Below are 22,516 nucleotides of genomic sequence, written 5' to 3'. Positions count from 1 at the left end.
TCTGTTCCAGGACTGTGACCGCTGCTCGCTGTGTCTGTTACAGGTGTGACCGCTGCTCGCTGGTCTGTTCCAGGTGTGACCGCTGCTCGCTGTGTCTGTTACAGGTGCGAGCGCTGCTCGCTGGGGTTCTACTCGTTCCCCCGCTGTCGGCGGTGCCAGTGTGACCCGGCCGGGACCGCCGGCTGCGACAACGAGGGAAACTGTCCCTGCGACCAACAGGGACGCTGCTACTGCAAGGTTTGTGGGAACGATATCGTTTCTAATCTTTCGCTATCTTTTGCGTTTTTTCATGTTTCCAACCTTTATTTTTCCAGCTATAAGTAAAAATGAATTTTCCACGTGTTGGCTCTTAGAACGTTATATAATTGTATACCGCGTCAAACAGATGTTTTATGCCATCGGCATGACAGAGCGGGTTTGTTTCAGACGAATGTTCGCGGCGCCCGGTGCGACCAGTGCGCGCCCAACACGTTCGGTCTGAGCGCCGACAATCCGGACGGCTGCACGGCCTGTTTCTGCTTCACCAGGAGTGGACAGTGCTCGCAGGCAGAGTTCACCTGGGTGCCGGTACGGACCCCCCCCCCCTTACAGTACCCTCACGGGGAGCTTACAGTGCTCGCAGGCAGAGTTCACCTGGGTGCCGGTACGGAACATCCCCCCCCCCTTACAGTACCCTCACGGGGAGCTTACAGTGCTCGCAGGCAGAGTTCACCTGGGTGCCGGTACGGAACATCCCCCCCCCCTTACAGTGCCCTCACGGGGAGCTTACAGTGCTCGCAGGCAGAGTTCACCTGGGTGCCGGTACGTACCGATGCGGCCTACATCTCGCAGTCGTGAGTCGCCAACCATCCTTGTCGGTTGTCCACACCAGATTACACTGAGGGACACTTATCAGCTACTAAGTATGCAGCTAAATGGTAAGTGTCATGCATCGTGAAGCGTAGCGACTTCTCGTCGTCTTGGAAGTTGTGTCTTTTTCACTTTTTTCTATATTTTTCTTCCATTTCATACGCTTGTTTTGCCACTTGTATATCTGCTGTCTTGTAATTTGCATCATGATGATTATTTCAGTCTTGAATTGCTGTTGCTGTTTGGTTGGTGTCTGATCGATGCTCGCCTTTTCAGTCGAATGATTCAGATGGTGTACAATTTTGCCAATCTTGGCACAGTCGATTCCTAAGACTTTGAAGTCTGCTTTCAATGTTTGGTCTAAGACCCTGTTATACATTCTAAGAATGTTTTTATCAAAGCCATTGGCCATGATTTAGATTACTGCAAGTGTAACCAGGGTTTAATGCCGTGCTAAGATCGAGTCGTTCCAATGACCTTTACACACAATGTTTGCATGCCTTATGGTCTGCAATCACAGCTGATACAATGTCAAGACAGGTGTCTGGCTTACCCGATCTTTCAGCTCTTTGTCGTAAGGACGAACCGCTCGGTGATCATCGAGTACGACGAAACGTACGAGACGGTCGAGACGTACCCGTTCGTTCTGTGGCGCACGGAAGAGATCTGCTACATTCACGTATGTGGCGCTGAGATAGCAGGGTTTTAGGCGGCAGCCGCCGCTGACAACGCCGCCTCCGTATAATGTGGCTAACACGGGTGGAGCGGAGGCATGACTGATGGAAGTCAGACTCGCAACAACGAGTAACCGGGCTCTGTCTCGGAGCGACCAATGCTGGGACATGGACATTAGAGGCTCGTCAGTTGGCTCCCCTTCGCCTCGCCAATCGTAACACGCTGCCGCCGCCGCTGCTGCTGCTGCTACCTGAAGCTACCTGAACTGAAAGTCAAACATCTAAGTTCAACTGTCGAAATATATCGAGCACACCGCCGATTACAGACGTGTATCTGCATGCAGCTCGACCCTTGTGTCGCGCTTTGCGATGCTGCTCCCACTGGTTTCACCTGCGGCTGCTGCCGCTGCCCGAGACACCAGCGCGCTGCATTGTGCTGTTACAATCCCTGTTAGCCGTCATGCTGTGGCCTGCCTGTGATGATCCAACTGTTGGGGAGTGGTGCCACCGAGCGAATGTAAACCATTCTCCCCACCACTGTATCATAAACCTCAGATGCTGCTGTGTGGAATGGCTGACCTATGAGCGAACTCTGTAGCATGATGCTTCACCGAAGTGGCAAAAATGAACATTAAAAAATATGGCAGCCGCCTTCCTGCCAGTGCTTTTAGTGTTTGTGACTAATTTTGAAACACATTCGTCTGAGTTTCATGATGTATGTCTTATCGTGGTTTTGGTTGTCTGACGCCGTTCAATTGCCGCTAGATGTCGCAAGAAGCAACGTCTCAAGTGTTTTACATTTGCCGAATTATAACTTCAAAGCTGTTTTTCTATTTCATTGGCATTTATTGATTCCAGTTATTTGTGTTATGAACGCCTTCTGGGAGCGAATCTGTGGTTCAAAAGTGCAGCCGTCCAACGGCTCAGCACCAACTAGCCTGACTGCCTAGTCTGTTTCCAAATGTATGAAGTGAATTGACTTCTGTCGCTGACCCACCTGCTGACCTGACCTGTCTCCCACCACCAGCTGACGCTGCCCGACAAGCGTTCCCTGACGCTGGGTCCGGGTCAGACGCGTCTGGACATCATCAACACGCTGCGGGTGATCCCGGAGCGGAGCGGGGATGTCCAGCTGGGGCTCGGACAGCCGCTAGACACGCCTGTCTACTGGGAGCTGCCGCCACAGTTCCTCGGCGACAAGGCGAGTCTCACCGGCGGCGGATAGAGCAGCCAGCGGGGTGGACGAGCAGGTCCACAGGGCGAGACTCACCTACTCATCTGCCGGCATCTGCGGGTAGCTACTTGATAAATGTCCGGGTGGTAGCATGTTTCTCGAAAAAAAAATTATTTGGCTAGTGGCTACTACCGTCTAAACAGCTCTTCAATTACCTACTCTGTCAGTGTGACGGTGATGGACAGGCTTCCACTGCATCCATATGATTAAAGGTTCTGTGCTAGTTAGATTCTCACTCTCTATCCATCGCCTGACTTCATGTGCCGTGACGCCCCTGTCGGCCCCTCCCTCAGGTCCGCTCTTACAACGGTGAACTGCGGTTCCGTCTGCGCACTGAGGGCGGTGTGCGGCCGTTCCCCGCCGCCGTCCTGGCCTCCTACCCGCTGGTGCAGCTTCAGGGTCACAGCCGGCTGGTGCTGGAGTATTTCCCCGAGGACGACCGGCCAGGCCCCGACGGCCTGCACACCGTCAGGTGGGTATTCGGGGCACAGAGAGGCGCGGCTGGACTTAGAAGAGGAATCCCAAAGTAAGGCCATCGGGAAGTAATTGTTGCACAGTGATGAGCTATACCTATAGCGTAAATAGCACGGACTCCGCATTTACCTGAGCTGTGCTTACGGAAGACATTTTTAGGGGAAATGTAAATGGGAATCCAGTAAGCTGTTGTGTCCTTGAACGGGTGCACAGTAACGGCGCACGCTGTGTGCCATTGGCGACCCTTTTCTGTACTCTGATGTTCCGTGCTCCGTTGTCAGGTTCCACGAGTCTCTGTGGCGCCGGAAGGGGGACGGCTCTGTACCTCTGTACCCCCGGTACCCCACTGTTCCGTACTCCGTTGTCAGGTTCCACGAGTCTCTGTGGCGCCGGAAGGGGGACGGCTCTGTACCTCTGTACCCCCGGTACCCCACTGATCCGTACTCGGTTGTCAGGTTCCACGAGTCGCTGTGGCGCCGGAAGGGGGACGGCTCGGCCCCGGTCAGCCGGGAGACTCTGATGGTGGCGCTACAGAACACCACTCTGGTGCTCGTCAGGGCCACGGACGCCATCGACACACGCAAAGCAGAGTGAGCCAACGCAATTTAAAAAAAAAATATGCAGAAGACAGACTGATGTACACTCTCAAACAGTCAAACGTTGGGATAGAATAAGCACACTTAGGCGTAGGTATACCAAACTTTCTAGCTAATACCTAACTCTAGCTCTAATCTCTTGCTCTAGAGGGCCTGTGTCTTTGGAGATGAAATAAGCACACCCGTATTCACTCATATCAGGCTCTGTCTGGTAGCTCCAGCTCTGGCGAACTTGTGTCTCTGTATGCTGGTCTGGACAATGGTTGGCTGACGCGTCTGCCGTCTGCCCCAGGATATGGGACATCAGTTGGGACATGGCCGAGCCGACGTACGGCCGGCCGGGCGACACGGCGCTGGGCATAGAGCGCTGCGCCTGTCCGGCTCAGTACAGCGGCTCCTCCTGTCAGGTGAGCTCTCCGCACACAGCCGGCTTGGCGTTATGACCTCATCAGTAGCTGGGACACACATTTGATTCATTTGTTGTATTTCTGTCATTTTTTGTATTTATTCATGTAGGTGTTTATTGAATACACTTCGCAAGACAGGACTGCAGACGGCAGCTTTTTTACCCATATCGACCATCTTATTTACTATCTGACACATATTGACTCAGTGACGCCCACTCGGCAAAGTCCAGCTGACACCCCCCCGACTGCGCTGTTCCCGCAGGACCCGAGTATAGGGTTCTACCGAACATTTACCAGCGAGGAGCGCAGCAGTCAGATCATCATTGACCTGATTGGGGACGTGGCAGAGTGCCAGTGTAACGGCCGAGCGACCACGTGCCACCCGGACACCGGAGTCTGCCAGGTGAGACTGCGCTGAGTAACAGGGGGAAGTGTGGCCCGACACCGCTGTCTGAGATAAACTCAGTACTGAGGGAGGGGGGGGGGGTCCCGTGTCACCCAGCGCCGCCGTCTGTCAACATTAGATGATGTCGACATTGGGTCTCAGCAGACGTCTCAATACAGGCACCAAAGGGAAGGAAAATAGCACCTGGGCTCATACATTGGTAAATACTCGACGAAGGTTTATTACCATGCAATTTGGAATGCTGATCGCTCTTAAATGCAACACAATACAATGCAATACAATTAACCTTTTTTCGACCCCGTCCTGTTGGCCGCTCCCTCTGACTGTCGTTGCCCTGTGACCCTCTTACGCGCCCGGGGGCCCTCGCTGTGTTCCAGAACTGCACCTCCAACACTGCCGGCCGGAACTGCGAGCTCTGCGCGGTCGGCTACTATGGGAACCCGGCGGACCGCGGCGGCTGCCGGCGCTGCCTCTGTCCCACCGAGACCGTCTCCAATGCCGTGGGCTGCACAGGGGACTACAGGGTGGCGTTCCGGTGCCAGTGCCTGCCCGGCTACTACGGCCAGCGCTGTGACCGGTGGGTGCAGTCAGAGCAGAAGTACAGGTCTCGCGAGATTAAGCGGTAGGTTTTGCACTTTTACATTTCCGGTTATATCTCAGAAACTAGTCAATCTACGATGAAGCCATTTTACACGATCATTGCCGGCTTGTTACCCAACAAGTCGATCGCATCTTCAACACTTAAAAGCTTAAGACGACGAAGATATAGCCTGAAGTACTAAATACTGAATACTGAAGTACTAAATTTTCTAGGTGCAAAACCTACCGCTAAAACCCGCGAGACCTGTACCTTACTATCGTAGAGGGGAGGGCTATGACCGGTGGGTACGGTCAGAACAGGGGATGAACCCGTATCGGTATCCGGCTCCCAGGGAATAGTAGGTATGTGATTGGTGTTTTACGGGTTCAGCCTCACCATGTCCTATGAACGGGAGCACCTTAGCAGCACCAACCATCCCATTCGTGCACACATAATGCGTTTCAATATGCTGTTGTTGTCTACTGCATAGTTCACTGCATGTAGTGGCTGACTCTGACCGGGGCTCTCTGCCATCCGTCCGTCCAGGTGCGACTACGGCTACTACGGGGACGCCCGCGACCCATCTGTGGGCTGCGTGCCGTGCGGCTGTGACCGGGCCGGCAGTGTGGCCGACCACTGCGACCCGACCACGGGACAGTGTCCGTGCCGCGCCGGCCGCACGGGCCGCGACTGCACCGCCTGTCCGCCCAGACACGTGCAGACGGCACGCGGCTGCCAGGGTGAGACAGACGGGCCGGGGATAGGGCGGCAGGCTATCGAGGCATCGGACCGCGGTGATTATGGTTAATACGACCTGCCACGGTGTCAGGGTGGAATCAGATATTGCGGTAGGACACATGCACTTTGTTGAGATTCAGAGTGATGTGGACGTTTGCAGCGATTGTGATCAAATACTAACGTTATCTAGCGCTGATAAAGCTAGCCATTAAGTAAGAGGTTCGTGAACCGATACCATCGTGCTAACCGAGCCCCGAGGAGTGCCAACGGACGCCGATGACCGCTGCTGTCCGCGTGTCCCCGGACTGTTGTCCGCGTGTCCCGACCCTCCACTGCCCCCTGACCGTCTGTCTCCGCCTCCAGCGTGTGAGGACGGCTGCGTGGGTCTGCTGCTGGCTGACCTGGACGCGCTGTCCGAGCTCGCTGCCGCCGTGGACGTGCCCTCCTCGGCCGGCGCCCCCTGGGACACCCTGTACACCATCAGTAACGAGACAGAGCGACTGGACGAGGAGCTCACTGAGTACATTGGAGTCAGAGTCGGCCTACAGGCGCTGAACGACTCCTTCGACCTGGACACGATGGCCGAAAACCTCCTGGTGCAGGTACCTAACTGAACGGGGTGAACTGGCGAGCGAGAACAGGTTATAAGCATTCGAAAAGTATTCTTTGTCGAAAATAATTCTGTTACTGTTATTTTGACTAAAAGGTGGATCCATGTTCTGATTTTCTGTTACCGTGATTGACGTTTGTTTTTTCAGTCCGAAAGTTTCGTGTCATCTCTGCCGAACAAATTGAGCGAAACAGAAGAGCTGCTGAACCAACTGAAAGCCATCAACGACTCTGTCGCCGAAGCAAAGGCGATGATTGATGGTATGTGACTCTGAGTTCATACGGCTATGGCAACTTATGTTGTCCTGTTTCGAACTTGAATGATATCAGACCTGTTTACATAAAATCAAGATTGTTGTGCCTTGTCTGGTAACCTAGCTGAGGGCTGTTAGGAGAGGTCATCCATACAAGCTACAGATGGTGTACAAGCGACTATATGCAGCTGTTTTCCCTGTCAAGCTGTGTAAACTCCCGTCCCTCTCCGCCGGCAGGCACTATGGCGGACCTGGAGCGGTACATGGGCGGCGGCTCGCCGTCCACCAGCGTGGACCAGGCGCTGCGCGAGGCCTCCGCTATCCTGGAGGAGCTGCGGCGGCGGAACTTCACCAACGCCCAGCGGAGGGCGGACGACGAGCTGGCGGAGGTGGGCCGGCTCCTGGACAGGGTGCGCGCCCTGGAGCCGAACGGCACCGCCCTGAGCGAGCCGCGGACCAGGCTGGAGCGGCTGCAGGAGAAGCTGCAGGACATGGGCCGGCTCATAGAGGGCGCGCGGCAAACCGTCACGGAGGTACGGACCAACCTGCTCGGGTGGGGAGAGAACAACATGGAACCTGTCACATGGGAAAACAAAAGGGCTTACGTAATCCCCAAACGTTCAGGGCGGGCAGGTATCCTAGAGACCCTTTTGTTTGATCGAATGTTTTTATATCTGCTGATAACTTAGTCACGCACCGTACTCCGTACCGATTTCATTTCCCTTCGATCCGGTGTAGCGTTACTTTTATCTAACTCAGACTCCCCGCTGGACCGCAGACTGAGGCGCTGCTGGACGATCTGAGAGCCCGACTGCTGCGCCTGGATCAGCGGAAGCAGCTGCTCAGCAATGAGACTGAGGCTGTGGAGGGTCTGCTAGCCAACAGCAGCGACGCACTGCTCCCGCTTAGGAGGCTGTACGATCAGGCGCAGGGACAGACCATCGTTAGTAAACAAATACATACAAGACTCAGTGGCAATGTCTAAATGATAACTTGTCTCAAGAAAGTCACTTAGACTGAAAACTTGTCTCAAGGCGAGTCACTAAGACACGAGATCTGTCTGAGGGCTAGTCATCCTCTATGGACTATGATTTATTAGAAACAATGCAAACCCTCGCAATCAAGAAGCACCATGCATTATCGCCATCGTACCTCGAAACTGCTGACAGCAATATGAATCGTCTTCCAATCCATGTGTCACCACCGTCGTATTTCCTGCAAACAGGACCTGACGGACCTGCGGGACCAGCTGCAGCGGGTGTCTGCGAACGACTCGGAGCTGCAGCGGCGGATGGCCGAGCTGTCCCAGCTCAGCCCCGACTTCGTGCAGGAGTACCTGCTGCCGGCCGAGGCGCACGCCGCCCAGCTGAACCAGCAGGCCGAGGAGCTGGCCAGGTGAGATGATATATACCTGAGCAGCTGGCCAGGTGAGCCGGTATACCTGAGCAGCTGGCCAGGTGAGCTGGTATAGAGAACGGCTGTCCAGGTGAGCTGGTATAGCCGAGGAGCTGGCCAGGTGAGATATAGCAGAGCAGCTGGATAGCTGAGCAGTTATAGCCGAGCATCTGGCCAGGTGAGATGGTATAGCCGAGCAGCTGGCCAGGTGAGATGGTATAGCTGAGGAGCTGGCCAGGTGAGATGGTATACCTGAGCAGCTGGCCAGGTGAGATGGTATAGCCGAGCAGCTGGCCAGGTGAGCTGGTATACCTGAACAACTGGCCGGGTGAGCTGTTTCAGCGAACCCGCATCTCCATGACTGTGTAGTGAGAGACCAGCTGGCCCATTCGGCTTTATGTAGTGAGTGGTCCGTCTGACTGGTGTCCCTGGCTGTGACGCTGGCGACCGGTCGCTCCGTCCCAGTCTGTTCCAGGGGACTCGCCAGGGGGCTAACGCGTCGCTGGCGGCGGCCCGGGCCTACCAGGAGATAGTGGACATCCTGGAGGCCGCGAACGAGACAGCCAGAGCCGCCAACCAACAGGTGGGTGGTGCTGGTGCCGGACCTGTGATCATCCGTTTCCTTGGGGTGTGATATGACTTATAAGCCTCTGGTACGCCTAAGTTGGCTTAGGAGATATTTACACAATACACATACAAGTCTGAAATGATGTTGATTTTTTACTTTAGCAGCAGCTTGGCGCACAATGTGTGATCTAATTCCCAAGCTCTGTCCAAGGAGTCTGCTGACTTTTTTGCTTCAGGTGGGGCTGGTTGATACTGCATCGCTGACTTCACAAGGAGAACAGGCCAAAGATAAATCGGAGGAGCTTCTCAAGGCGGCCGAACAGCTGGGACGCCAGGTGAGACGATTATCGTCACTGTCGAACTGGAACATATCGTGGCAATGCACCGGTAGGCAATTGTCAAAACACTTGAATATCTACAGCATGGGATCATGAAAACATTTGGGTAACTTTATCTTTTAGCTGATCAGTGAAGCACGAATATCTGCAGTTGGTGATAATCGACTACTGATTGGTTAAATCGTTGTCAGTATTGTAAGTTCATCGTCATTCCTTCGATTGAATAAGACGTGACAGACCATGAATAAGACGTGACAGTTTTAACCTTTTCACCAGGTGAATGCATTATCCGCTGACCTGGCCGGCAACAAGACGAGTCTGCAGAGAGTCAGCGACGCCGTGCGAGATGTCCGGAGTCAAAATGATGTCATTCAACGAGAACTGAAACAGCTCAACTCTACCGGTTAGTCACAAACTAGGATCGGTTGCCTGTATCGTCTGTGCGTGTGTGGGGCTATGAATATGTTACCGTTAGCTCTCGCGTCACCAAACACTGCCGTGTTATCTGAGGAGCCCCAGTCGGCCGGTCTGACCGCCCGCCGTCGGCGCAGAGCTGGCCCGCTCGGTGGCCGCTGCGGCGGAGCGGGCGCGCGCCGCCCTGGCCAAGGCGGCGGCGGTGGACGCGCGGACTGGGGAGGTGGAGAGCGGGCTGCAGTCGGAGCTCCGGCCCGGCCTGGACAAGCTGCAGCGGCAGTCGGAAGCCGGGGTCAACGACGGACTGCAGATGGGTGAGCAGTGCAGGGCGCACGTGCATGCCAGTTAGGACGATATGCTATTTATTCTTTGTTTCAACGTTCTTTAATTTACACCATTTATACGTTTATCCTACGTCATGGTTTACTTTACACTCATTAACGCTTATCCTATACAGCTTATCACACCTCTTATTTTCTACGTTCATACCGAAACTGCAGCAAGAAGCCCCGATTTGTCGGCCGTCTAACGTCCATTTGGCTGTCCGTTCCCAGTGGACGAGGCGGCCGAGATCATCAGCGAGGCGGCCAAACTGGCGATCCAGGTGGAGGAGAGGGCGGACTCGGCGACCCAGTCCACTAAGGACGCCAAACTGCAGCTGGAGCAGCTCAAAAACAAGATACTGAAGACGCGCCAAGCAGCATCGAAGGTAAGCTCTATCAGCGTTACTCGCGTGTTCTTGCTATAACTACGACCACACACCCGAATCGCAGTATGATTATGTTGACACCTACCGAAGTCGTGAAGCTTGTAAGAGTCTGCGTGTACTAATCGGCGCCAGTTCACATGCGATCAGTCATCGGATGACAGAACTGTCAGTTGGCTGTGAAGAACTGACCGGGCTGGTGTCGCTGCGGTCGGCAGATCCGCGTCTCGTTGACCTCCAACTGACCTTCTGACCTTGACCCCGCGGCCGGCAGATCCGCGTCTCTCTGACCTCGAACTGACCCTCTGACCTTGACCCCGCGGCCGGCAGATCCGCGTCTCGCTGACCTCGAACTGACCCTCTGACCTTGACCCCGCGGCCGGCAGATCCGCGTCTCTCTGACCTCGAACGGCACATCGTGTTCGCGTCGGTACCGTGTGTCGGAACTGCAGCCGGGCGCCACGTCTGCGCTCCGGCTGCGGTACGCCGTCTCCGAGCCCGCCATCACCGACGCCCTGCTGCTCTTCATTGGAGCGACGGGAAAGGTGGGCGGCGACCGTCACAGGAACGCCGAACGGACACTGAGCGGGCCCACGCGGTGCTGGGAGGGAGCGGGGGAGCGGGGATTGGGTGTCAGGGTCGGGCAGACAATGATTATACCAACTTTTGGTTGACTGAGTGCCAAATCAAACGCCACATAAAACTCACGTGCGAGGTCTTTGGCGGTGGTGGAACTTAATCAGAGTGCCTTCCCTATGCATGCTGATCTACGATGTATGTTTCACGCTCTCCAGAGTGACTTCCTGGCGGTGGAGATGGTGGACCGCCGTGTGCGGTTTCTGTGGAATAACGGCGGCTCCACGCAGTCCGTCATTCACCCGCTGAAGCTGGAGACGAACAATGAGCAGCTGCTGTGGGACGACCGCTGGTACAGCATCGAGGCCACCAGGTCAGCGACACATAGCAGGGAGGAGGGCTCGCTCCCGCGATCAGCCATAGCTAATTCCGCTCAAACTTTTATAAACAGTAATTCACGAATCCACAAATAAGAATAATAATCGTGGAAGATCTTCACCCTATAACTCGACCATTACTTTAAACTGGTGGGTCGGTCTGTGTCGAATTTCTGTCTGTTGCCTCTGCTGTCACTATCATCCCGTCCGTGTCATTCCGTCTCTGTCCCTCCGTCCGTGTCATTCCGTCTCTGTCCCTCCGTCCGTGTCATTCCGTCTCTGCCCCTCCGTCCGTGTCATTCCGTCTCTGCCCCTCCGTCCGTGTCATTCCGTCTCTGCCCGTCCGTCCGTGTCATTCCGTCTCTGCCCCTCCGTCCGTGTCATTCCGTCTCTGCCCCTCCGTCCGTGTCGTTCCGTCTCTGTCCCGCCGTCCGTGTCGTTCCATCTCTGTCCCTCCGTCCGTGTCATTCCGTCTCTGTCCCTCCTTCCGTGTCATTCCGTCTCTGTCCCTCCGTCCGTGTCATTCCGTCTCTGTCATTCCGTCTCTGCCCCTCCGTCCGTGTCATTTCGTCTCTGTCCCTCCGTCCGTGTCATTCCGTCTATGTCCCTCCGTCCGTGTCATTCCGTCTCTGTCCCTCCGTCCGTGTCATTCCGTCTCTGTCCCTCCGTCCGTGTCATTCCGTCTCTGTCCCGCCGTCCGTGTCATTCCGTCTCTGTCCCTCCGTCCGTGTCGTTCCATCTCTGTCCCGCCGTCCGTGTCATTCCGTCTCTGTCTGCCAGGATCGGCAGCCTGGGCCGTCTACTGGTGCGTCCGATGGAACCTGGCGGCGGCGGCGCCGACCCGTCCCCGGTTTCTGCAGCCGCCACGGACGGCCTCACGGTCCTGGAGCTGACCGGAGAGGACCCAGTGTTCATCGGCGCGCCGCGGGACCGGCCGCTGCCGGCGCCCGTCACCGCCGACAGGTCAGACGGTGTGACTCGCTGAGAGAGCCCTCCCATCGGGGTGGATTGACTCCCTCCCTCACTGACACATTTATTAATCGGCATAGTGATGTCTTTAACTGTGTGCAAGGGTGCTGTGTTGCACCGATGCTGAATAGAACTGATACTTAAGGGCCTGTTCACAGATTTGCCGGCTGCCTGGATGACGTCTCGATCAACGGCCAGACGCTGGGTCTGTGGAACTTCCAGGAGACGCGCGACTGCGGCGCCTGCCGCACTGGTCCCAGGTGAGGCGTCAGCCGACAGTGCCGCCCGGCAGCCCTGTCAAAGCAGCCAGTCAGCAGCGGGTGGCTGCAGAGTGGCGAATGAGGATCCATACTGATGCTTCACTGTGTTTGATATCAAGCTACGTCATGCTACGAAACCCATGAAGGCACTAGTGCAGCATAACCTATAATTTCAATTAATTTTACCCAAGGGACGCCCAAAACACGCTCTGCGGCTTTGTTTGGGTTGCTCTGTAAGTCCAGACAGCGCACCATCCCGGCCGGTGACAGCCCTCTGTGTCCGGCAGAGCCGACGAACTGGCGGCGGCGCCGGAGAGCGCGTTTGACGGTGAGGGGTACGTGGAGCTGTCCCCGCTGGCCAGTAGCGGCCAGCGCCGCATTTACCTGCCCGCCAGTCTGTGGATGCGCACCTTCGACCCCGACGCACTGCTGCTGCTCGTGGCCAACGAGAAAAAGGTAGGTAGGCGGCAGACGCACTGCTCCTGCTCGTGGCCAACGAGAAAAGCCCGTGTCTGGCACTGGGTCTTCTCGGGGTAGAAGGTAAGCGGGACACAAACCAGCATAACTGGCTGGCTCTGCCTCATGTAGGTGTTGACCAAGTTATCTCGTTACTCGCGCAGACTCGATTTCAACATTGTTTATATTCTATCCCGTAGCCCAATGGATTCACCTTTCGAGTGGCTGAATCATAGATCGTCTGAAAAGCGGATTGTCTGAGCGGGGACGCGACTAACTGCGGTCTGTTTCTGTGGAACTCGCTGGGCTGCCCAACCATCGAAATCCCGTGTCGCCCTTCGCAGGGTCAGCTGTTCAGTCTGGAACTGCGCGATGGATTCGTCGTGTTCCGGGTCGCCTTCAGCAAGAATGCCGAACTCGTGGTTAAATCCAAACAAAGGCATAATACGGGCAACTGGACGCAAATTGAGGCAACTTATTATGAGAAGGAGGGTACGTGAACTCAGAGATTGATTTCAATCGCTTAATTATCAGTTATTGGTTGCTTGTACTTAATGTTCGATTAAAAGGTCAATAATTTCCTTGTATATTGAAAGCTGTTATCGGAGCACGCGATCAGGGATAATCAGTGAAATGACGAGAACCGTAACACTTCTAATTCAATTTGGGGTAATCAGATAAGCCGTCTGTTGCCCGCAGTCCTACTGAAGGTGAACGGTGACGGTCCGAAGGGCACGTTTAACCCGGTGGGCGGCGACAGCCCGCCCGAGCTGGCCCTCTACCTGGACACCTCCAAGCTGTACGTGGGCGGGGTGTCGCCCGACTTTGACCGTCGGCCGTGGTCGCAGCTGACCTTCGTGCCGCTGCTGGGCTGTGTGCGGGACGTGCAGATCGACACGGCCCAGAACCTGAGGAGCGGCAACTCGACCGGCGTGACCAACGGCTGCACCGGACAGGTCAGTCAGGGGAGAGGTGAACAATGGGCAGAGGTGTAGGCTGCGGATCGGCAGAACCGCCTTCGGCAATAGCAGCTTTGGGACGGCGACTGAACCCGGCTACTGTAAAGAGGTGTGGATGTAAGGGATCAAGGATTCCGAGAAAGGGTTGTGCTGTTTCCCAGGCAGATGCTTAAACGGGGGAAGGGGCTCAGACAAAGGTTGTGTAAGTATTCGTTTGACGCGGCGCCCCATCTCAGGAGCTGAGGACTGTGAGTTTCCAAGGCGACGGCTACTTGGAGACGGACTCGTACCGTCTGAAGAGGAACGCCAGTTTCGGCCTGTCGTTCAAGGCAGACGCCCCGGACGGCCTGCTGGTGATCTCAACGTTTGCCGGCCAGGTGAGCGTGGTGGTCGCGCCATCGAGGAACTGTCAGCTGATGAACAGCGGCGTCTCAATGCTGACTGTCCTGTGGAAGCCGGTGTTTGGACGGTGTCAGTGCCAGTGTCAGTCCCGCCGGCCGTACCCCGGTGTGTCGCTGTCTGTACCAGTGAATGGCTGAGAAAGTATCCGTCAGTCCCACTGACCGTGTCCCCCGGCAGTCTGCAGCCGGCTCTGCCGACCTGTCCGAGGTGTACTCGCTCCGTCTGGTGGGTGGCCGCCTGGAGCTTACCGTGGACGGCGGTACCGGACTGCTGAACATCACCTCTGAGGGCACCTACAACGGCGGCGGCCGCTTCCACACCGTCAGCGTGCTGAAGACGTCCCGCAGGTGTGCTTACTGGCCCGTCACCTGACCCGACCCGACCGCACCTGATCTCACTAACTGCTCGTCTCACCTCATCTGAACTTACCTGACCTGATAAGGTCTGAAATTCACTAGTAAAGCCGTATTCAGTAGGTTGTTTTCTCTCTTAGTAGGAAGATGTATCGGGGAATATCGCGTTCTAACCTCTGTTTGGAGTCTTAAACAACTCATGCACAACCGATCAGCAATAAACCCAGACCCCAGTATCTCTGGGCAGCCCCGCCCTCCCCTGTATAACTAAACCCAGGGTGGAGCTACTGGTGGGTGACCTGTCCCCCCTCCTCTCTATACCAATGAGCTAAAGGTGGAGTTACTAGTGGGTGGCCAGTCGGTGGGCTCCGGTCAGCTGGTATATTACCCCTGACACACATACCCCCCCCCCCCTCCCCACACACACACACACACACACACACCAGGATAGAGCTGCTGGTGGGTGACGAGTCCCCCCCCCCCTCCCCACACACACCAGGATAGAGCTGCTGGTCGGTGACCAGTCGGTGGGCTCCGGTCAGCTGGTATATCACCCCTGACACACATACCCCCCTCCCCACACACACCCCAGGATAGAGCTGCTGGTGGGTGACCACTGACCAGTCGGTGGGCTCCGGTCAGCTGGTATATTACCCCTGACACACATACCCCCCCCCCCTTCCCACACACCCCAGGGTAGAGCTGCTGGTGGGTGACCAGTCGGTGGGCTCCGGTCAGCTGGTATATCACCCCTGACACATACCCCCCTCCCCACACACACCCCAGTAAACATGCCGACGTCGGCCCGACGTCGGCCCACGTCGGGGTGACGTCGGCAACTCGGCATCGGCATGCCGACGTCGGCCCGACGTCGGTCCAACCTCGGCACGACTTCGGCTGGATGTCGGATATGCCCGCATGTTCCGACGTCCAGCCGAGGTCCAGCCGACGTCGGGCCGACGTCGGACCGAGATCAATTGCTGAGGTCCAGCCGACGTCGGGCCGACGTCGGGGCGACGTCGGACCGACATCGGCCGCTGTTTTGACCTTTAAAATAATATAAAATACATGTTTCATGTTTCATAAAGAGCTTCTGTATTCAAAATATCCTCAGGAAACTCAAATCTTCCTCCACGCCGCAACCCCCTGATCCGGACTGGACGGGAAACTTTATCCCATTTGGGATTGCCCGTAAGCCGAGCTCGCCCGTAGCCGGGTGCGGTGAGTGCTTGGGGGCTGCTCGGCCTATCCTGTGAATTTATAAGTAGTGTTTGGGATGGGGACAAGGATAAGGATGACTGGGAGAAGGATGAGGATGTAGAGTGGGTAAAGGATGGGTGTAAGGATGGATTCAGGCCCGCCTACTGGCTGTTGTGGTAGCTTCTGCTAATATTCCTCGTGTGTCTAGGGGTATTCTAATCTGTGTCATCTGCACAATCCTACTCATCGTTGTCTAGGGGTATCGTCTTAACACTCAACAATCCTTTAGCCGTTGTCTAGGGGTATTCTGATCGACCAAAAACCATGTGTCCCACAAACCCGTTCGTGTCCGAATCATCATATTGCCAGCGTTTCCACAATCATTTCCAACCTCGAGAAAGAACGTAGAAGGTATACATATTAATTATGTATTGTAATTGAAAAGGCCGAAATAAATAAAAGCGAACAATTCAAACAAAAAGAGCCAGAAAACGAGCAATGTCACGGTAACCGTGCACTGCTAAAGTAAATATAGCCAAAGTGCCGAAACAAAAAAACCGAAACGATGACCCAGCCAAATCATAACACCGATTCGATATTGCCAAAGGGGTGGGACTGACTCATATAGTAGCCAAATGTCAAGCGGAAGAGCCGAAATGGAATGAGTCAAGTCCCAAAGACCGTGTCTCACAGTCACGACTCACAGTGACATGTAAACCAACCTGTCGCTCTTGTCACAGTTCACAGTTCACAGTTCACAGTACCCAGTTCACAGTACCGCGGCCAAATCCTAAAGTGTTGTTTCCTACGCCGGTGTGTGTATATGTGAGTGTCTGTGCCTGAGACATATCTCCGACCTCAGCCGAGACTTGATCCGAAGTCAGGCTCAAACCCTCTCGCTCCGCCGGCCAGCTGGCCAGGGGCGCGACTAGGGCAGTGCAAGATTTCAGTCAGAGACCTCCGACTGGGTGGAAGATAGGCCCCAGGTACTTACATTGTGAGAGAAGTGTCGAGACGTCAGCCGCGAGCGGCGTCACCACCACGAATGCGCGAGAGCTCCCACGAGAATAGCTCCCAAGTGAAAGGAAGTGAAGCCCCGAACTGCCGAACACACGCTTTTTATACGACTCGGTCACGGCCAACCTCGCCTCCTCCCCAGTCCTCCGTCGGGAGGAGGAGCTACACGGCACCGCCATCTTGTCGTCGACGAGTGGACCAGGGGCCGGGTAGCCTCAGGCTCTTAGCAGCCCAGCCCCGACGCAGTCCCCACCCCGGGCGCGCCTCGTGACGTCACACGCCCCACCGCTCGGGCCGGGCGGCACACTCCTGCCTCGGGCACCGTCGTCCGGCCGCCGTGTTCTCTTGGCCTTGGTTCGCGCTGTCTTCGGTGGTCGACTGGTCCAGAGGTGCAGCTCCGTCGTGCCGTGTCTATGCCTCCGGTGTTGCCGTCAGGCCGACGCAACCTTGGCCGCGCTCTCCGAGTCCGGGCGGCCCCGCTGCTCGGAGTGGCGATGTGAGGACGGCCGGTCACGAAGTTTTCCACACTACATACATAGGGAATGGAGAACAGATTAGTTCGCCGATCAACTACCACCTTCAGCCATGTTACGCTTTCGTAGATAACATGTCATTCATTCCAGTTATAGATATTCCTAAAACCGCTCGTAGAACTCGTTAAAAAGTCTATCTAATATCTAATCACTATCACACCGTTTTACCTATATATATTTACCAACGCCGTAAAGATTGACGACCTTTTACCTTTTGCCTTCACATTTCCACCAGGTCTTGCTAGACCCGATTGGCAACACTGCCCGGTATCCCGTCACTGTTACGTCTCCATCGCAAGATATGCACGATATGTCACCCCTGTCGCGCCTCCATCGCGACTCGCGAAAGGTTTACCAGTTACCACCTGTCCGTTGATACTGTCAACTGCTCTTTTATCACCTGACTGGATGTCATGGACGAAACTGACAGAAGTTGAGAGATGATTGCATTAGACGATGTTACCGTTGGAAGGTGGCGCTTAATCATTGCCACACCCGACGCCTGAGCTGATGCACCCAGCATATGTACATATGTAGATCCGGACTGGTCGTAATCGATGACGGACCACCATTGCACCGTCCATCTCCTTCCAGGGTGAAGAGCAAAACCTGAGCGCATCTCCGGCTGGTCGCCCATTGGTTCGAGCGTCACGGCTCGACTCCAACGTTCATTGCCTGCATGTCATTGCAGAATGCAGGGCTCCGTGCGCCTGTGCTAGTACTGTGAATAGGAGTAAAGTCACCCTTCCCCGATCCCCACGTCTCATAATTCTACCAAATTTATTGCAAGCTGCGGTACTTTTAGAAGTATGTAGGAATTAAGTCTAAAATCGCTCCAAAGATAACGTTAAATCATTATTTGTTCCACAAGGTTACGACAAACGCACTAAAAGCATTCATGGCGTCGCCGCGCTGGCACGCATACATAATAGCCTCATATTTAGGACACGGCGTCCTTCAGAGCAGAGCCTGCCGGGCGTCGGCTGTCCCGAGCCGCGCGCACCATAATGTATGCATGGGGAGGGAGGAGAGAGAGAGAGAGAGAGAGAGAGAGAGAGAGAGAGAGAGAGAGAGAGAGAGAGAGAGAGAGAGAGAGAGAGAGAGAGAGAGAGAGAGAGAGAGAGAGAGAGAGAGAGAGAGAGAGAGAGAGAGAGAGAGAGAGAGAGAGAGAGAGAGAGAAAGAAAGAAAGAGAGAGATAGAGAGAGAGAGAGAGAGAGAGAGAGAGAGAGAGAGAGGGGGGGGAGGTAGGGAAAGACAGACAGAGACAGAACAGGCTCACCACTGGCGTCTGCTTGTCATTAAAAGTCAGCTGTCAGGTAGCCTTGCACCGTCTATCCCAGGCACCGTCTATCCGAGGAATTCGGAGTGCTCCGAAAGTTTCGCAGTCCAACGCAGCTGGAAACCAAATTTCTCACATTCCTCCCTTTTTTATAACTAAATGATGATTACCACCTATGGGTTCTGAACCAATTTGTTTCTATATACTCGCATTACCGCCAATGTGCTTTTGAACTAACTTCTAAAACGATACAATTATGCGACGACATGTTAAATGCGGTTGTTTCCATTTGTCCATTGACCGACATTACCTACAACCATGACCATTTTCTCGTCCACTGTCCATGGCACGCCGTTTGGCTGTCTTTGCCTCTGTAAATCTAAACCAGTTCTAACGAAAAGTGTGTTTAATCATCGGTTATGGCTACATGAGAGCCTATTTTTCCCCATTCGTTAGCACCCAACCTTCTTCGCTCCCATTGCTGCACCAGAGCATAATTTTGTAACCAAGCAAAGCAATCATATAAATCCCACCAGACCAAAGGTGAGTATGAGCTCTGAATAAATTAGAGCTTGGACGGTTTACCGTTTACCTGTACTGCGTACCGCATGTCTTTCACTCACTGTCCGTTGCAAATTGGGCAGGAAGTACGTTCCTTCCAGGAGTTGCATTTTAATTGTACTGCTGTCCCTGTCGTTTGGATCCTCACGGGAGGGTTCTGTTATACAAGGAAATGGTGAGCTGATCTGTTGTCAGAACTTCTGCGACAGATGTCTTCGTCCCTACTTATTGAGTGTGCGGGGCGAGAATAGTGACAAAGGTCTCGGGGAGGTTGGTTGCTTGGTAGTCACACAGAACACCACTTGAGATGCCGTCACGCCTTGGTCTCGCTTGTGCTGTTTGACCCCTCATAGGAGTAAACATTGCCACTCTTGCATACGGTAAGCGACGTACCAGTACTCGTGAAGTGTTCCTCACGTGCATGGGGTCGACCGATCCTGAGGGCAGGGAACGAATGTTCCTTTGGGATTGACTGCATCTCATGCTGTGTCATCCCACGTCGGCTGGTCTTAGCCACCGATAAGCTGAGATCCTGCTCGTGACATTACTGGCCATCGTAAGGGTTGAACTGAGGACACCTGCGACCATTTACCCTTGAACGCCAACTGCTCACCATATTCTGCCTTTGCACTCTCAGAGTAGTCAGAGGACATCGTGCTAGTCGAGACAAGAGCCAACCGACCATTTGGTTGTTTACATTCTCACAGGTTGTTTTTACGTTATCCCAACAGTGGGTTAGTCACTCTGCTGTCTTATAAGGAAACTCACGACTTTATGGGATAGCAGTCGCTGGTTGAGTTGATCTCGCCGACCTTTGGTTCGACTATCTCTGCAAACGCCCATGCCAACAGATCAGCGGTTATGACATTCAGTAGCGGTCACTGGGTAAATTGGGTTGCCAGTCCATCGATAATTATCAAGTGCTCATCCACAACAAGATATCAGACGTGTACTAGGTAGATTTGGACATTAAAAAAACCTCTCGAGACCTCAAAATATTTCACCGTATATTTCACCGTACTAAAGCCCAAAACCGTCTGGTCATTGCTAACGACATTGGTCTGTCCTCATGACTATTCAATGTCGTGCCCACTGGACCGCAACGCACTTGATCGTTCCTACATTTTTTGTTTCAAATTCTGTAAAAAAAAAAATGTTCAAAGGTGTTTCACCTGATTCCGAACACCTAGCAAGTTACGCCAAACCAGATAAAAAGATAATCCAGCTCAGTAGCTAGATCGTCAAAGATGCACACAAAAGATGCACCCTCGCCCAAAATGCCAAAATGCACCGAACTGTGCACGTTCTTTCTCACTCTCTCCTTGCCCTATATATCCCTATAGGACTTAAGCGACCTGGTGGTCACCGGTCCCTGTGGACCTCCAGCGTGACCGCTGCATGAACTGACGCAAGCGTAGAGGGGGATTCTTCCCAGACAAGCTGTCCGCGGACTCGCTGTCGTCTCTAGCTTTTTGCATCATCTTCCTCATCCTCTTACCCGCAGGAAGATACCTCAGACTTCGAATCGTCACCCTCAGACCAATTCGATCGCACACCTCCACCCTCTCCCAAGGGTTTTCATGACCTCTTGACACCACTGTCAAGCAGATGGCCACGAGCCTGTCCTCGACATGAGAATCGTCTCTGAGTCGAAATTTGCCATTGGCATCGCCGCCGCGAGCGAAACCTTCCGAATGGTCGGCTTCGGGCACGAATGATAATATTTCTCGTCTCCTCCCGTCGCTGAAGGGGCCGTGGGTGGGCAATCCACGCCAATTCCGTCATACCCCGCGGGCAGACGCCTTCACGCCTTCGGGTTTCCATATCGCTAGAACAAGGAAAACGGAAACGAGGGCAACTGATAACCTCTCTTCCAATGACTGTCGTGGGGTCACGCAGACGTCACCCATTATTCGATCTGTACCCCTCTGGCGCCTCGTCACTGGCAGTGTCCAAAACTGCTGGGCTCGCTGATCAGGCGCAGCCGAGCAGCGCGTATTGCCCAGGGGGAGTTGCCCCTATACGCTATTCCCGGCCCGTAGAGTTGGGCGACTTATCCTTCTATCTAAGACTCTACGTCCGGACACTCCAAGCACCCGATCGCCAGATGACCTCATGCCAGCCGTAGTCTTTCAACGTGCTGGTGGCCCCACCTCGTGGCGGCCGAGTCGTCCCGTATCACCGTCACATTAACTCCGGTGCCTACGTTAGGTATCAGTGCCGAAATTATTATAATAACCGTATCCGCCTGCCAAGTAACAATTTCCGTCTGTGATGTCCTGCACATATCCTGTGAGACATTACGTCAAAACCGTCGTTACGTCTGCTCCGTCATGGTAAGCTGAGCTTACTTTGGGTCCTCACACTTTACTTAAGTGTTTCAAAAGTCAATACCTAATATCCCTTAAATCTCCGTCGACCAAAAGTTTGTTTGATACGGGGGATGATCGTCTAGTCATTGTGTCATTAGTCACGCTGTAAGCACTATAAGCATTCACATCAATCATCATACGTCACACACAAATGTCACAGATCCGTTAACACATACAAGGCCACACTCAATTCTACAATCATGCACCTCAAAGAAAAGCCAAGATTTAGCCAGCAAGTTTAACCATTAACTGAATTGTGATCAAAAGTCTTTAGTTTGATTATAGCACTTACTGTAATGTATAGTCCTTAAATGTCTGTTACTGTGAAATAAAATGTTACTGTAATACGTTAAATATTTCATAAACTGCTAACTCCGGGTGTTGACACAGCCCAGTTGTTCACAAACTCTGCCCTGACGTCCACCGGTGGATCTGTCCAGTGTAATCGGTGTAACAGCCTGTGGTGACCTTGACCGTGAGGCGCGCAGTAAACACGTTACCGCTAGCCTTGGGCGAGTGCGTGTGCGTACAGCGGTGTCCTACTTCCACAGGTGAAAGCTTTCACCGACCGTGCTGCACTTCGCCAACAGAGACCCCGATAAAGTGGAGTTGTGAGAGCCGCCTGTGAAACGTAAACATCCGAAGCATAGCTGCTATTGAAATAATTGAACGGTACATAAAATATTCTATCAATTTTGTAGGAAATCTCTACTGTGTCGCGGCCATCGTCATACTATAGGCCCTTGGAACAAAACCAACCGAGAAGAGATGACGTCACTTCCCATGCTATATATTGAACATTGTTGTAACGTCACTTCCCATGCTATATATTGAACATTGTTGTATTGCAATGCTGCAAACCCACCGGAACCGAAGTACAATTATAATAGGCTCTTAAAATGGAAGCTGAGATGCAAATGAAACCAGCAAAGAAATGTTTTAAGCTTGACGAAATCTGAT

The 22,516-nt window shown here is 54.0% G+C and overlaps 1 protein-coding gene across 1 annotated transcript in view; it reads left to right on the top strand.

Moving 5' to 3' along the window:
* LOC122390540 (laminin subunit alpha-1-like) overlaps positions 1–22,516 on the top strand; it is a 55,102-nt gene that overhangs the window by 22,123 nt on the left and 10,463 nt on the right. The window contains exons 6-33 of the mRNA XM_043383592.1: positions 105–237; positions 427–567; positions 2,551–2,724; positions 3,051–3,229; positions 3,687–3,821; positions 4,120–4,234; positions 4,497–4,637; positions 5,018–5,217; positions 5,767–5,960; positions 6,322–6,560; positions 6,717–6,828; positions 7,059–7,354; positions 7,600–7,764; positions 8,047–8,216; positions 8,682–8,799; positions 9,020–9,118; positions 9,398–9,524; positions 9,673–9,849; positions 10,090–10,244; positions 10,628–10,786; positions 11,036–11,190; positions 11,975–12,157; positions 12,322–12,423; positions 12,711–12,879; positions 13,224–13,371; positions 13,579–13,835; positions 14,075–14,215; positions 14,418–14,587. Of these exons, the coding sequence (XP_043239527.1) occupies positions 105–237; positions 427–567; positions 2,551–2,724; positions 3,051–3,229; positions 3,687–3,821; positions 4,120–4,234; positions 4,497–4,637; positions 5,018–5,217; positions 5,767–5,960; positions 6,322–6,560; positions 6,717–6,828; positions 7,059–7,354; positions 7,600–7,764; positions 8,047–8,216; positions 8,682–8,799; positions 9,020–9,118; positions 9,398–9,524; positions 9,673–9,849; positions 10,090–10,244; positions 10,628–10,786; positions 11,036–11,190; positions 11,975–12,157; positions 12,322–12,423; positions 12,711–12,879; positions 13,224–13,371; positions 13,579–13,835; positions 14,075–14,215; positions 14,418–14,587 (4,554 nt within the window). The remainder of the gene's footprint in view (positions 1–104; positions 238–426; positions 568–2,550; positions 2,725–3,050; positions 3,230–3,686; positions 3,822–4,119; positions 4,235–4,496; positions 4,638–5,017; positions 5,218–5,766; positions 5,961–6,321; positions 6,561–6,716; positions 6,829–7,058; positions 7,355–7,599; positions 7,765–8,046; positions 8,217–8,681; positions 8,800–9,019; positions 9,119–9,397; positions 9,525–9,672; positions 9,850–10,089; positions 10,245–10,627; positions 10,787–11,035; positions 11,191–11,974; positions 12,158–12,321; positions 12,424–12,710; positions 12,880–13,223; positions 13,372–13,578; positions 13,836–14,074; positions 14,216–14,417; positions 14,588–22,516) is intronic.

Source organism: Amphibalanus amphitrite, unplaced genomic scaffold (genome assembly GCF_019059575.1).
Source record: "Amphibalanus amphitrite isolate SeventyFive unplaced genomic scaffold, NRLGWU_Aamphi_draft 000400F_arrow, whole genome shotgun sequence".
Taxonomy (NCBI): domain Eukaryota; kingdom Metazoa; phylum Arthropoda; class Thecostraca; order Balanomorpha; family Balanidae; genus Amphibalanus; species Amphibalanus amphitrite.
This window is presented reverse-complemented; position numbering and strand designations above follow the sequence as displayed.